Source organism: Drosophila erecta, unplaced genomic scaffold (assembly GCF_003286155.1).
Source record: "Drosophila erecta strain 14021-0224.00,06,07 unplaced genomic scaffold, DereRS2 tig00000092-arrow-pilon, whole genome shotgun sequence".
In the NCBI taxonomy this organism is placed as follows: domain Eukaryota; kingdom Metazoa; phylum Arthropoda; class Insecta; order Diptera; family Drosophilidae; genus Drosophila; species Drosophila erecta.
This window is the reverse complement of record NW_020825207.1, coordinates 17,203,510-17,217,794: the sequence shown is the minus strand read 5'-3', so window position 1 is coordinate 17,217,794 and position 14,285 is coordinate 17,203,510. Positions and strand designations below refer to the sequence as shown.

Below are 14,285 nucleotides of genomic sequence, written 5' to 3'. Positions count from 1 at the left end.
TTCATAACGGACTGCAAGGAAAATAACAATATTTGGCATTATGCAATTTAAAGCTATTTCATTTCGAGCATCGTACACCTAATTTTGTTTCAGTGCATCGGCTGGTAGCGGCCCCACTAATAACGCTAATGGCTTCGATTAAGTGACAGCCAGACGGCGTTTGTGTTTGCCCCTCTCGATGGGGATGCCCACTGTTTTTCCTTACTTTCCCTTTGTGCCAGGACCTGGCCTTAAATCGTTCGGAAAACGGTGAACAAATAGCCGTGGTCCAAAGGTGCAATAAACCTACTGATTGAGAGCAAACACAGTTGTTATGGACAAAATGGGTAGCCAAACAAATCCTAACCAGCTTCACATCTGTAAATGTCATAATCAGCAAGTAAGGCTATCCAACTTCCAGAAAATATTTACCCTCGAGCTTTAAGGAATGTATGAGTGAAAATCTTTCCCAGTCTCGCAGTGCTAAGATATAACAATGCTTTAAAATATAATTCAGGGATGTGCCTATATACTTTTTGCTGTAGCACCAACAAATTCATTTATTTCACCATTGCCAGCGGGCAGTCGCGAATAAAATGAAAATCTGCTCGGGGGCGGCAGACAAGCAGGTTGAAGAACTTCAGCTCGTTGAGCTCTACAGAAATTGAAGGACGAAAAAACTTAAATAAAAACGATGGGTGTTGGAGAAAAATCGTAAATATTCCGAATAGATATAAGCCGCATGCTCCGCTGCAATAATTAGGGCATTCTTCGTTTGACGAACAGAAAGTGATTTTCAAAAACGAAACATTTGATCAATTTTTGTGGATCCGTTCGGCTTTGGTGCGCAACTGAATATCCCACTTATCCGGGCTGCAGTTCCGACCATTCCACTTGAACCCGAGCCCGTAAACCAATCATGCACTTCATCAAACACACAACAGCAACAAAAGCAACAGCTCCGCCAGAACGCAACAGCCGGCTATGCCTAATTAGGCCCGCTTAAGACAACACACTGACCGGGCCAAAAGCGATGGGTCCAGGTCCATGGCCCGGCCGAGTCTGCCGGAAACAGCCTTAATTATGCGTAAGCCGTAAAGAGCCCATTAATGTCATTTTCGTTGCATGACCAAAGGACGCTGGCTGGTGAGGGGTGGGTGGTGCTTGGTGGGCGGAGGGCGGAGGGCGTGGCAACCGCATGTTTGATCAACCGACAATTCTGGACTGCACTAATCAGCGGATTCTTCTATGACATGCTTCTAGACATAAACACAAGGAGCATCTGTAAACATTTTTATACCCACTACTTGTGGAGAAACAGGGTGTGCTAGGCTTGCTAAAATAGTGTAAGAAGTAGAAGGAAACGTGTCAGAACCTATAAAGTATATGTATTCTTGAAAAGGATCACTTGACGAGTCAATTAAGCCATGTATAAAATCCGTGATTTCGGGAACAAAAAAGCTAGATAGTTAAGATTGAGCAGCACTGAAATATTAACAAATAAGCAAAATGATTTAAAATGATGGTAAGAAAAACATAGCATACATATATGCGTCTGTTAATGTTAACGTCTTAAGTATTGTACGAGTGCAACGCACCGAATAATTAGGAGTTAAATAATTTACTAGTTTATAAGAATACAAATTAATTTATTTTTCCTTTCCTTATTTAAATTATCTCTACACACGCATACAAATGTAACCCGTGCACAGTAGGATTTTTTTTGGTATTTCTTAATATAAAACATTCCTTACATTTGGTATAAATCTAAAACTAAGAAACGGTAACACATAAGCAACACATTGTTTTGTTGACTGTTTTAAGCTTAGAATTCGTGCTGTTTTACCAACTCAATGAATCGTCCCAGTAATTGGGATGATCCCCAAGGACCATGCCGCTACTGCGAATTGCCGGTGGAGGACGACAACTACCTGGAGTGCCAGGAATGCCGCCGAATGGTGCACATCAAATGCCTGCCGCACGCGAGCACGCCCGGAGATCTTTTGGGCGACGTTTTCTTTGCGTTCACGTGCGTCAAGTGTGTGCTGGATAAAGTCCAGGGATCGGCCGTGGCCACGGCGCTAGAACCCATAAAGGAAGTGATCCTGCGGCAAAGGATACCTTGGCTTTTGGTGCTCACCCTAACGCTCTACAATCTGTCCATCAAACAAAAGGGCTTGGGTCACCATGGATTCTTCCATTGGCGCACGCACATCATCAGCTTTGTGGACAAGAACTGGAATTACATATTCGGTCCCAATGTGTAGGTTTTAGTAAATGTGTAATTTCCGGAAAACACCTCAAATGTATTCCTCTCGTTCAGGCGGCGTCGCAAGCAATGGACTGGGTCCGTATCCGGTGCTCTGTCCCACAACAGTCCGGAATACTTTCAGTCCGGTCTGGATGTCTTTCAGGAGCACGGCTGGTGGAAACTGGCCAAACCCTTTCTAACCCCAAGAAGCGTTCTCAGAGAATGTAAGTATCACGAAAGCTAATATAATAATAGATCTTACAAGTCGCCACATTTCAGATGAGAAAAAGCAACAGCTGCGCCTACAAATGCGTATTGAAAAGCGATTGCCCGCAGCGGACGAGACCAGCGGTAGCAGCGAGATCTCAGTGACGGATAACACCCAGGATAACCCATCGCTTATTAAAGTGGAAGCTGAGAAAACCAATTCAACGGACGGCTGTGCCCGCACCATGTGAGATATTATATAAATTTGTTTAAAATTGTGTGTACTTATTAAAATTTTCGTTTTTTTTTATTCCAGTCCCTACATGGGACGTGAGCCAAAGGTAGTAGCACTACCTTCGCCTTTGCCAAAAGAACCGCTTCCAGCCCCACCAGTCCCTCAAGAAAATATAGCCACAGCAAGTCAAGAGGAGGAAGAACCACAGCATCAGCCTTTAAGCATGGTTCAAGCAGGCCTGATGGATTTTCTGGCTGAAAGTTTGGAAAGCGATGATTTTACCATGTTTGGTAGCCTACCAGGCTTCATGCCCCCACCTCTGATTGGAGCGGGTAAAAATGATTTCTTCATGACTGAACCATTGCTCCAGGCACCTTTGAACAGTGGCGGTCTTTTCGATATGGATACAAATTTTGCCATACCAAATGCCACTGTAGAGACCAAATCCAAATCAATTGAAGAAACTGCGGCCGAAAGTAGCGAGGAACAAAAAGAGGGCGAGGTGGAGGATGAAAAGGCAGAGGAGGGAGAATCACCCGACTATCAGCCACGCATTGTTCAGGTTACAAATTACCAGGCGCAAGAGGCAAGCCATAGAATCAAAGAGGAACCACTGGAAGAGATAATGCAAGATGAAGATGTTTCGGCGCATAGCAATTCTTTTTCCTTAGAGCCTTGCAAACCGAGTGGATTTGTAAGACAACCACGGAGAAATTGGCCTTGGTTGCAGGAGGCGCAGGAATCGGATGACCAGGCCATTCCTGGGGAAAATCTCCAGCTAATGAGTGTGTACGAAGAACAGAAGTTGTATCAACGACTAGATAGAATAATTTCTGTGGAGCATCAATGCCAAATAAACATACCTGCCTATGTACGGCGTCTATACCGAAAACTTTCCCTTCGGAAGTGGAAAAGAGACCACAATCGCCACATATTCAACTTGGACGAGCACATAGATCCCCTGGGGAGAGCACGCTTAAAGATGCTGGGTCATCAGAAGGCCGAAATACTCGACAGATATCAATTGTTAGCCCATTCACGACAGGATGCAAGGAGCTCCTTTCACGCCCGCCTGGCGGGATGCACTCAGTACGAGCTCTTTGAATCGCCCTACTCTCAGAGAGTTCTTCATCCATTCATCTTTCGGAGCGAAACGATGGCTCCTCCCTGGTTGAAGCTTATGTGTGAGCTGCAGCATCGCGTAAACGGATCTCATCCCACAAGATCTACCATCGACTTTTGTTTTGTAAGACCGCAGCATATTCCAGCGGTAAACGCCTTACTCCAAAGTACTTTTTGGCCAAATATTGATGGTGGGTTTCATCATTTACTTTTTAGCTTTTCGTACATTTAGTACAAATATTAATGACCATTTTCCTTTTAGTGAGTGAGTGTCTCAGCTACCCGGACTACAGTGTAGTGGCGTTGTACAAGAAACTAGTCATCGGTTGCGGATTCCTTGTGCCCGATGTAGGTTACAACGAGGCGTACATCTCATTCATGGCGGTGCGCCCGTGCTGGCAACGCAGTGGCATTGCCAGCTTCATGTTATATCATCTTATCCAGACATGTATGTCCAAGGACATAACGTTGCATGTCTCCGCCACCAACGCAGCCGTCATGTTGTACCAGAAGTTCGGATTTAAGATGGAGGAAATCATATTAGACTTTTATGACAAATATCTGCCTCTGGACTCGAAGCAGAGCAGAAATGCCTTCTTTTTGAGATTACAAAGATGAGACCAATTCCAATAAATTTGTATAATCTAATGTTACTTGTTTTCATAGATTCAAACGACTTTTTCCAAAATGAAATTTTGGTTGCCAAGGCATGATGTTTGGCATACCCAACTTTATTAACTTTTATTTTTAACCTAAAGAAGTTCTGCTTAATAAGTGCCAGTTTAGGCGAATATTTTTTCCTCCCTGCGCTTTTTGGTAACCACCGTGCCCGGTTTGTGCTGCGCTTCCGGGTGATTCATGAGTTCCGGCGGACAGGTCGAAACAGGACTTGCAGACACACATTGCTTAAGATCGTAGAACAGAGCACTATCGTCCTTGGTGACAAACGAAATGGCACAACCGGTTTTGCCAGCACGACCCGTACGACCGATACGATGTGTGTAATCCTCGATGGTTTTGGCCATGTCATAGTTAATAACCAAGGACACATCCTTGATGTCGATACCACGACCAGCAACGTCGGTGGCCACCAGTATGTCCTTTGCGCCCGATTTCAAAGCAGCCAAAGCATACTCTCTCTGTTCCTGACCCTTGCCACCGTGCAATGTGCACGAGTTGTAGCCCAGTTTCTCCAGTCCCTTCGCCAGAACATCGGCGCCCTTCTTTTGATTAACGAAGATAATAACTGGTGGATCGATTTTCCTCGAAAGAATCTCCATGAGCTTCTTGCGCTTGTCGTTCTCGCCCATCATGTATACTATTTGCTCTGTTCTCTCTGTCGGCTTTCCAACAGATCCAATGTAAACTGTTGCCGGTCGCCGAAGATACGTGCGAGCTAGTCTTTCCACAGCCGGAGGCATCGTTGCCGTAAACATCACGGTTTGGCGGTACTTCTTTTTAGTGTAGAAGTTCTCCATCAGCTTCGTTTCATCCTCAGCCTCCTCGGTATCAGGCTTTAGGTTGGTGACGGGCATGTACTCCAAGATCTTTTGAACATCTGGCTCGAAGCCCATGTCTATCATACGATCGGCTTCATCGAGGACAATGTACGTACATTGGTTCAGCACCAAATACCGATTTTCCAGCACATCAATGAGACGACCTGGCGTAGCAATGACAATCTCGCATCCCAATCGCAGGCGGAAGCCCTGCTCCTCTCTTGACAAACCACCCACGACGACCACAGTTCGTATGCCCAAAGGTTGTCCAAATTTGGTTGTTTCCTCCTCAATTTGTTGCGCCAATTCACGCGTGGGAGCCATGATAATAGCATAGGGACCCTGGTCCACATCCTCCAGACGCTCGATCTTGGGCAGGGACTGAATCCAAGAGAGCAGGGGTATGAGGAAGGCCAATGTTTTACCGGAACCGGTCTCAGCCACGCCAATAATATCCCTGTTCTGCAAGCCAATGGGTATAGCTTGCCTCTGAATGGGTGTGGGTTCCTTGTAGCCCACTTTGTCGATAATGTCGATGATCTCCTTAGGGAACCCGGACTCACTCCAACTTCGGATGGGATTAGGAATTCTCCCGCCCTTAATTGTAACATTGTAGTCCTCCCTGAAGATACGCCAATCGCGCTCAGTCATTTCATCATTATCCTTTTCGGACCAGTGTCGATCGTCCCACTTCTGCTTGTCCTCCTTGCGCTTCATCTTCTTTAGTCGCACTTTCTCCTGTTCCTTCTCTGCCTCTGTTCGCCTTTTTTCCAGGAGATCTCCGTAGAATTTGCTCTGGGTACGCTTTTGTTCCTTAATATCGATGCCGGCCACATTTCCTCTGCCAAAAAATTGGACGTGATGACGTTCTTTGTAGAGATTGTTGTAGTCAATGGAGGTATCTTCTCCAGCATCCCAATCGAAAACGAATTTGCGGTCGTTGAGCCGGCGAACACGACGCTTTTTCTTGATTATGCCCAGGTAGCGTTCTCGGATGGCTTCTAATTCCTTTTCCTTGTCTTTGTGGGTGAGGTCTTCTGCTCTCTTGTCATCGCCTCGTTCGCCTCTATCGTTCCTGTCGCCTCGATCTCGACCACCTCCTCGTTCCCGCCGATCCGGCTTGGGTGGCGGTGCCATGATCGCCGGCGGCGGAGCTCCCGATGCCATGGCCGTGCCCATAGAGATACTGACCTTGCTGGCGGCCGCCATTTGCTCACGGGCAGCATCATGAGCAGCTCGCTGGCGCTCCACTTCCTCCTGGCGTCGCTTGATGGCCTCCAGGGCTCTTTGCTCCTTGGTGAGGAAAACTGGCTTGCTTCTGGCTTCCTCCTCGCGTTTCTTTTTGTCCAGCAGCTCCTCCAGCGAGAGGGGTTCTTTCTTCAGCTTTGCCTCCTTGCCGTCTTGTTGCTCCTCGTCGTCAACAATTAAGGGTTTTGGTGGAGCATCGCCAGAATCCATTTTGGCCTTTTTTTCCACTCCACCTCCACCCACTCTTTCCTTTGATCGCTCTCGGACATTATCGCGAGGCCTTTGGCGTTCGGGTGATCTTCGCCTGTTGCGATCCTCTCTGAAACAAAAGAGTTTAGTACTTTACTGCACTTATTTCACCATGATTGAAAGTAAAACCCACCGGGAACGCGACCGACGCTGGCGTCTTTCCTTCTCTCTTTCGTACTGCCTGTCCCGCTCCCTCACACGATCTCTCTCCCGCTCGCGATCCCGGGGATTGCCCACGGCCGGCCGATCCTCCCTGTGACGCTCCCGGGATCGCGAGCGACGCTTTTTATCGTTAACCATCGTTTCTTTCCAAATTAATTAAAGACTTGTAAACGTTTTCGGTTTGCGGAAACAAACAGCTGATAATAGGACCAGTTCGAAAATCCCATAAGAAACCACTATCGGTAATACAACACTTATCGATAGTTGCACTTGGCTTCTTAAAATAATTTGAACAGCCACGAAATGTATAAATTAATTTTTTCCATTATGTATGTAATGTTTTCGATGGCTCCAAACGTCTATTAAAATATATTTTGTTGTTTCTTAAATTTAAAAATCATTTCAATCATAACAGCAGTAATCAATTTTTTCCAGCCATTTTCGTATATCTACGTATATCTATATTTATAAATTTGAATAGTGTCACCTATAACCTATAGACTTCATTTATTTACACCATAAATTGTTAATAAAAAGAGATAATTAAAAAGTGCGGTTCCCCACTTCTTTGAATATGATTGCGACATTTCTATTTTTTAGCTAATCGGTTAAGGCCTTAAAAATGTTTATTACCAATTCGGAATTATATTTTTATTGCATTACAAAAATGGAAATTTTACAATTTTTTGTTATCAGGACAGCTTAAGCATCGACCCAAAATTGAGCAGTCACGTTGAATCCCTGAGAAAGCTGGCTCGTGACATTGACCTTGGCACTAATGAATCCTGGCCCACCTGACCACAAGGTGGAAAACGGTCCCGAACTGTTGGTAAACCTATCAGTTATGGTTATAAGCCGAATGGTTTTTGTGTTGCTCTGGCCCTGTTTAAATTGATTAAAAAAGATTTGATATATTTCTTGATAAAAGGCAAAATTATACTCACCGTCAATGGGAAACTGATGATACTGCTCACATATTGGTTTGCCTTCTTGTAGATGGTCACGTTCTGAGTGCTGACCAACTTACTACTCGACAGTTTTGATCCCCAACTGGCGTTTGCAGCGAAGGCGATGGCCACAATAGCCGAAAATACGAGAGCGATTTGCAAGGCCTTCATTATATCTGGTTAATGAAAAATTCTCCAATTGGGCACTCACTTTTATAGAAGAACTGCCCGTAGAAATCCCAAAACTTATCTGTTTTGAAGAGCTATATTTTATTATCAATTTCTAAGAAGGCCGACCAATTAAGTACTATATTTAGAGACAATCAATGTGCTTGGTCATTCATTAAATGATTCTTATTTAGCAGTCTTATTAATTATTATTATCTGGACATACATTATATATTGATACTTGTGTATATACCTTATTAATTCATATATTATGTTTGCTTTATCAGTTTTTATTGAACCATTCAACAATTTTCACCTCTTTAATTGTTTTCAATCTATTAAAACTTGCCGTACAGTGATTGCTTTCCTGATAAGACTATTATTTTATTAAATTAACACATAAAAATGGTTGTTACGAATATATATTTGACTATATATTTTTTTTTTAATGCATTTTGAAGTTGCAAAACTGATCGAATGTTTGATAACTGTAAATGTGTAATTTGGTTCATAGATTTTTGTGTAAGGATCTAAAAGATATTTGAATATCGTATATATGCGATAATACTGCACGTTTTTTGGTATAGTTCAGTATTTATTAAGCTCTATTCTTTAGTATTTCTTAGAGGGCTGCCACATTATTTGAGTGACTTTAAGAACATGGTCGTAGATGGGGTTTTGGGGGCTTGAAGATCCAAAAATACCTACAATATGGAAACATTTAATATCTTATAAGCTAAGTAACTTAACTAATAACCCGAAGTGATTACCTATTATAAGTTTTTAATAGGAAAGGCAATGAAGGAGTTATTAGCAAACTTATGAATACAATTTGCATGAATGATCCCGGTAAAAAGTTTCTGTCCCCCGCCCGTGGTTGTGATTAATCTTATTGGCCAGCGACAGCTGGAAATTGTAGGCGTTCGCTTGGACGTCTTTAGTGTTTCCGGATTTCTCGCACCCGCACCACGGACATCGAGATGAGCGCCTCCGCGGAGCAGGAGACGGCTCCCATAGCTAATTCCCGAAACAGTCGTACGGGCAGTGTTTTCCGCAGTTTCGGATCCTTATTCGGCGGCGGCCAGAACAGTGGAGATCGGCCCCACACTCCGCAGGATGGCGATGGATATGTGGAGTTCGGAATGCAGGACCCGGAGCGCAGTGGGCGTACGCTTGGCACCTTTGCCGGAGTCTTCAGTCCGGTGGCTTTGTCCATGTTTAGTGCTTTGGTTTTCATTCGAGTCGGTAAGTGCGGCGATGACGTCACAAAACACTTGTTGTGATGGTCCGTTGATCTCGGTCTTTTCCACTATTTAACTCTCTTTGTTCAGGCTACATCGTCGGAAATGCGGGCCTGTATGTAACCCTGCTGCAGTTCCTCATCGCCTACGGAATATTGCTCTTCACGGTGGCTTCGGTCTGCGCCATTTCCACAAATGGAGCCATTGAAGGAGGGGGAGTTTATTGTGAGTTCCCAACTAATTGGTATCAGAAATTGTACACAAGTAATGTACATACATTTATTGAAAGCTGTGACTTTGTAGTCAATGACTTGTAAACAATAATAATGCAGTGACTGCATGTTTTTAATCCAAAGACTTTTGAATGATATAAATATCTGGCTATCATTAGTCAGATATTTAAAATTAATTTATTTTATTATATATTTTATTGATTTTATTATATTTTTTTGCAGTCATGATAAGTCGAACGCTGGGACTGGAGTTTGGTGGCTCGATCGGAACCCTATTCTTCTTTGCCAATGTGGTGGGGTCTGCAATGGCCATATCCGGTTGCACTGAGGGTATCATGGATAACTTCGGACCGCGTGGCCATTTTGTGAGCGGGGACTCCCACTTGCCGGATGGAGATTGGTGGCGCTTCCTTACCAGCAGCATGATAAATACCCTGCAACTGCTGGTTTGCCTGGTGGGCGCGGCTTTGTTCGCCAAGACGTCAGTGCTTATTTTGGGCACCGTGACCGTTTGCCTCTTCGCCACGTACTTTAGTTTCCTATTTGTGGGCGCCACCAATAACACGGTAAGATATCTTTTAGTACACTGCTGTTTCCATGTCTCGATAAGATTTTGTTGCACTATTTAAATGCAGTTAAAAATCATTAACTTTATATATACACAAAATAATTGGATGGTTATAAATTAGAGAAGTATACGTGGAGTATTTAATTTCCATAGCCCTTATTTGAATTTTTAAACAGACTTTTAATAACATTTTCTATGGTGTCTAATGAAATTCTTTTTTTTTCTGTGTAGCTATTGCTCATTGAGGAAAAGCCCTGTAGCGCTTATCAATTTATTGTGATACTAGGGATCAAATCAGGCTTATTAGACATATTTGGTCAAAGCTCACAAAGGGTGATAAATACTTGGTCAGAAGTGTTACCATTTATGCGGGGCATTTATAAAGCTGACTGACAAATCCTTTTTTTTCTGATAATTCCATGTAATTCATATTCAGAACGAGTCAGTAAAGAGGGCATTTAACACAAATTAAATGTCTCTTGAAGTTTATTTGGAAATCATTTTGCATGTGACCAGCAAGAGATCAGTTATTAAAAATAAGATTTATCCACGATATAATCTTTATCTCAAGGTTTGTCCTAAAAGTCATTATTTTAAAAAACTAAATTTATTCAAGAACATTTTTTTGGCATTAGGCAGACAATAAGCTTAATAAACTGATAAGAAGGTTTGAGTCATGAAAGAGCGTGCCGGGCTGCATGTTATGAAAACTAAGCATGTATACAACCTTTCTAGCGATATCAACACTATACTTAATTTTTTTTTTGTATTTCAGATACCCGTGCCTGGGGACAACATTTTATCAAATACCACTACTTTTCTCGACTATACAGGACTGAATGCCACTACGCTGCGGGAGAATCTTGGATCCCACTATGGTCGCGATTACACGTCGAATGGCAAACAAGTAGACTTCTCCACTACCTTTGGTGTGCTGTTCTCCGGAGTAACTGGAATAATGGCCGGGGCGAATATGTCCGGAGAACTGAAGAACCCGTCGAAGAGTATTCCCTATGGCACTCTCTCGGCGGTGGCGTTTACCTTCGTCTCCTACATCATCCTGTCCTTCCTCATGAGCTGCACGACTCCGTATTTTACAATGCAGAACAATTACCTGTTCCTGATGCCTGTTAATCTGTGGCCTCCATTTACGGCAATCGGCATTTTGACCGCCACATTTTCAACAAGTCTGAGCAATCTGATTGGATCCAGCAGGATTTTAGAAGCATTATCCAAGGATCAAGTGTTTGGCAGTCTTTTGAACTTTGTGATTCATGGAACTTGGAAGGGAAATCCCATTGCAGCGGTTGCGGTGAGCTGGTGTCTCGTAGAGTGCATTCTGCTGATTGGATCCTTCAACATCATTGCCCAGATTAATTCGGTGCTCTTCATGCTCTCCTACTTAGCCACCAACCTGGCTTGTTTGGGCATTGAACTCACGGGAGCTCCAAACTTTAGACCGCTATTTAAGTTCTTCACCTGGCACACCTGTCTGGTTGGACTACTGGGTACTTTGATCATGATGTTTGTGATAAACTTCATCTACGCCTCTTCGTGCATTATATTGTGCCTCATCCTGGTGATTGCTTTACATTTGTTCTCGCCTGCCACTCAGGCAGCCCAATGGGGTTCGATCTCCCAGGCCTTGATGTTCCACCAGGTGCGGAAGTATCTGTTAATGCTGGATCCCCGCAAGGATCACGTTAAGTTCTGGCGTCCACAGATCCTGCTACTTGTGTCATCACCACGATCCTGCTGTCCTTTGGTGGACTTTGTAAATGATCTAAAAAAGAGCGGTTTGTACATTATTGGTCATGTGAAATTGGGTGACTTCAAGGGCATCGAAGATGCCGAGGACAACCAGCAGTGGTGGTCGTTCCTAGATCACATGAGAGTCAAGGCCTTTACAGAAGTCACTTTGAGTCGGACCATCCGCGAGGGAGTCCAGCACCTGATTCGTTTATCGGGAATCGGAGCCATGAAGCCAAACACAATTATTTTGGGTTTCTACGACAGCGAGGCTCCCAGGGATTTCTTTCAAAAGTGAGTATAACTTTTTTATCTGCAAATATCACAAAACTTATCTATAAACATATTTCAGCGGTTCCTCCCCCTATAAAACCGAGGACTTTAACAACGGCGAAATTCAAAACTTTCCCATTCGACGAGATGGCGATCCCAAGCAATTCCAAATTCAGGAATACGTTCAAATCCTGTGCGATACCCTTCGGATGAAAAAGAATCTGTGCTTGTGCAGAAATTTCCAAAGATTGGACAAAAACTTTATTTCCATGTGAGTAGGAAATTTATTTTTAATTGTTGAACCCCCGTTTTAGCATACATTATTGAATGCAGAAGCAAGCATGTGAAGTACATTGATGTGTGGCCCATTAATATATTCAATCCAACATCTGGCGATCCCTTTGATATGGTGTCTTTGTTCATGATGCAATTGGCGGTGATAATGCTGGCCAAATGGAAGCATCTAAGAGTGAGAATTTTCCTGTGCGAGGCCAGTGAGGAGAGGACAGTGGGGTTAGTAAAATGGAGACATCAGTTTCTGAACATTTAATAATTGATTGTCTATTTTACATAGCACTTTTGATACCCAGACCCCGCAAATGGAGATTTTCTCGAAAATGAAGCTGGAGCAGTCTCTTAAGGAGCTGCGCATCACAGCCGACATTGTGGAGATCCAGGAGTGGAGCCGGGACACCGACTTCACGCGACATGCCCGCACCCTCAAACAATTCACCGCTCAGGCGGACAATGTTTTGCTGGAGGATGATGACGAGGTGGGTGAGGAGACCCTGAATCGCTCTCTTCTCTACATGCAGCGTGCCAATCAAATCATACGCGAACGCTCCGATCAGACGGCATTATCGTTCATCTATCTGGCTGCTCCTCCAAAGCTCTCAACGCCGGATTTCGCGCAACGCAGCGCTAGCTATATGGAATTGCTAACCGAACTGACCGCCGAGTTGCCGCCCACTATTCTCGTCCATGGTGTCAGCACGGTGACCTCCACAACGCTCTAGGCTTCGAATTGGAGATATTCGCATTTCCATGAGTGATATAATTCGAAATGCAACCGGATTAAACCAATTGTGAGGGCGTATTTTCAACATTGTGTGCGTTTTTGTGTGCTCGCAGCTTTATCGAGTAATATTATTCATTAGGGTGAGGCGATTAGGTTGAAATGTACAAAAATTTGACATTTACATATTGCTCGATTATTTGATTTCATTTACTTAAAAATAAAGTAGAGTAATTTTATCTTTTTAGACATAACTTTTGTGTCTTTTATTTATAATTTCTTACCGACTTCTTCGCCCCACCCTATTAAAGTAGTATGGCTTTAGTGTATTCATTTCATGTTGTAGCTAATTTAATATTTATTCGCACAGACCCACAATTCCGAATCAAAATTTGTAATCATATCAGAGTACTATTGCAACAATTTTAATCAAACCCAAGTGGACCATCCTGCAACTGATAAATAATATCACATTCAAAACTCATACCCAACGGAACTCACACCGATATTAACCTCTTTGTGATTCACTATGAATATCTACTAATAATTCACGATTAAATTCACAAACCACAAGGCAACAAGTATTAGATAACCGCGTTCGATTGTGGTTGTAAAATTGATGATTTCATATTGCACTTAGTTTCTAATCCATTTTTGGAGGACCGTCACAGTTCGGACGGACATTGATCGATTGTCTTAGACAAATGTTTTGTGTGTGTATACCTTATGGAACTGTGACTTAGCAAATAATTTAATAATTGATCACAGCATTCATTGTAATCGGTTCTTTCCAATATTTTAAATAAAGACTTAGCGATATGTATTTATGTAAACTATATCGTTTTTTACTGGTTGTAGTATAGCCCTTTTATATACTAGATATTTCGCTAGCACATGGGGAAATGGATTTTTCGCCACCCTATGTATCGATATCATATTCATTGTTTCCTAATCGAAGCATCCATTAACACTTCCCCCTTTTTAATTAGGCACCTCTTATCTGGCCCTAGCTTTGTTTGTGAATCGCTTACCGCTACCATTAACTGCTTATTAAGATAGGGGAGCGGGTCACGTGTAAGGCGACACTGATTGCCCAGCAGGAGCATCGAGAAAATCAGGAGCAACGGCAGACGGTCAAT

General features: G+C 43.2%; 4 protein-coding genes across 4 annotated transcripts; 2 read left to right on the top strand and 2 right to left on the bottom strand.

Annotated features, from left to right (window-relative positions):
• Window positions 1–1,748: 1,748 nt before the first annotated feature.
• Window positions 1,749–4,442, top strand: LOC6549298 (cysteine-rich protein 2-binding protein). The gene is made up of 5 exons (XM_001974336.3): window positions 1,749–2,242; window positions 2,303–2,454; window positions 2,510–2,684; window positions 2,754–3,985; window positions 4,057–4,442. Exons 1-5 carry the CDS (start codon window positions 1,833–1,835, stop codon window positions 4,410–4,412), a joined length of 2,325 nt encoding a protein of 774 aa, XP_001974372.1. The 5' UTR covers window positions 1,749–1,832; the 3' UTR covers window positions 4,413–4,442.
• Window positions 4,443–4,482: 40 nt separating this feature from the next.
• LOC6549299 (probable ATP-dependent RNA helicase DDX23) lies at window positions 4,483–7,195 on the bottom strand. The gene is made up of 2 exons (XM_001974337.3): window positions 6,924–7,195; window positions 4,483–6,860 (listed from the first exon to the last, which is right to left on the bottom strand). The coding sequence occupies exons 1-2, from the start codon at window positions 7,088–7,090 to the stop codon at window positions 4,577–4,579; spliced, it is 2,451 nt and encodes an 816-aa protein (XP_001974373.1). The 5' UTR covers window positions 7,091–7,195; the 3' UTR covers window positions 4,483–4,576.
• A 451-nt stretch (window positions 7,196–7,646) lies between these two features.
• LOC6549300 lies at window positions 7,647–8,082 on the bottom strand. The gene is made up of 2 exons (XM_001974338.3): window positions 7,897–8,082; window positions 7,647–7,834 (listed from the first exon to the last, which is right to left on the bottom strand). Exons 1-2 carry the CDS (start codon window positions 8,068–8,070, stop codon window positions 7,655–7,657), a joined length of 354 nt encoding a protein of 117 aa, XP_001974374.1. The 5' UTR covers window positions 8,071–8,082; the 3' UTR covers window positions 7,647–7,654.
• A 617-nt stretch (window positions 8,083–8,699) lies between these two features.
• On the top strand, window positions 8,700–13,400 carry LOC6549301 (solute carrier family 12 member 9). Its single transcript, XM_001974339.3, has 7 exons — window positions 8,700–9,312; window positions 9,399–9,533; window positions 9,764–10,107; window positions 10,885–12,152; window positions 12,211–12,402; window positions 12,465–12,644; window positions 12,706–13,400. Exons 1-7 carry the CDS (start codon window positions 9,048–9,050, stop codon window positions 13,145–13,147), a joined length of 2,826 nt encoding a protein of 941 aa, XP_001974375.1. The 5' UTR covers window positions 8,700–9,047; the 3' UTR covers window positions 13,148–13,400.
• Window positions 13,401–14,285: the final 885 nt, after the last annotated feature.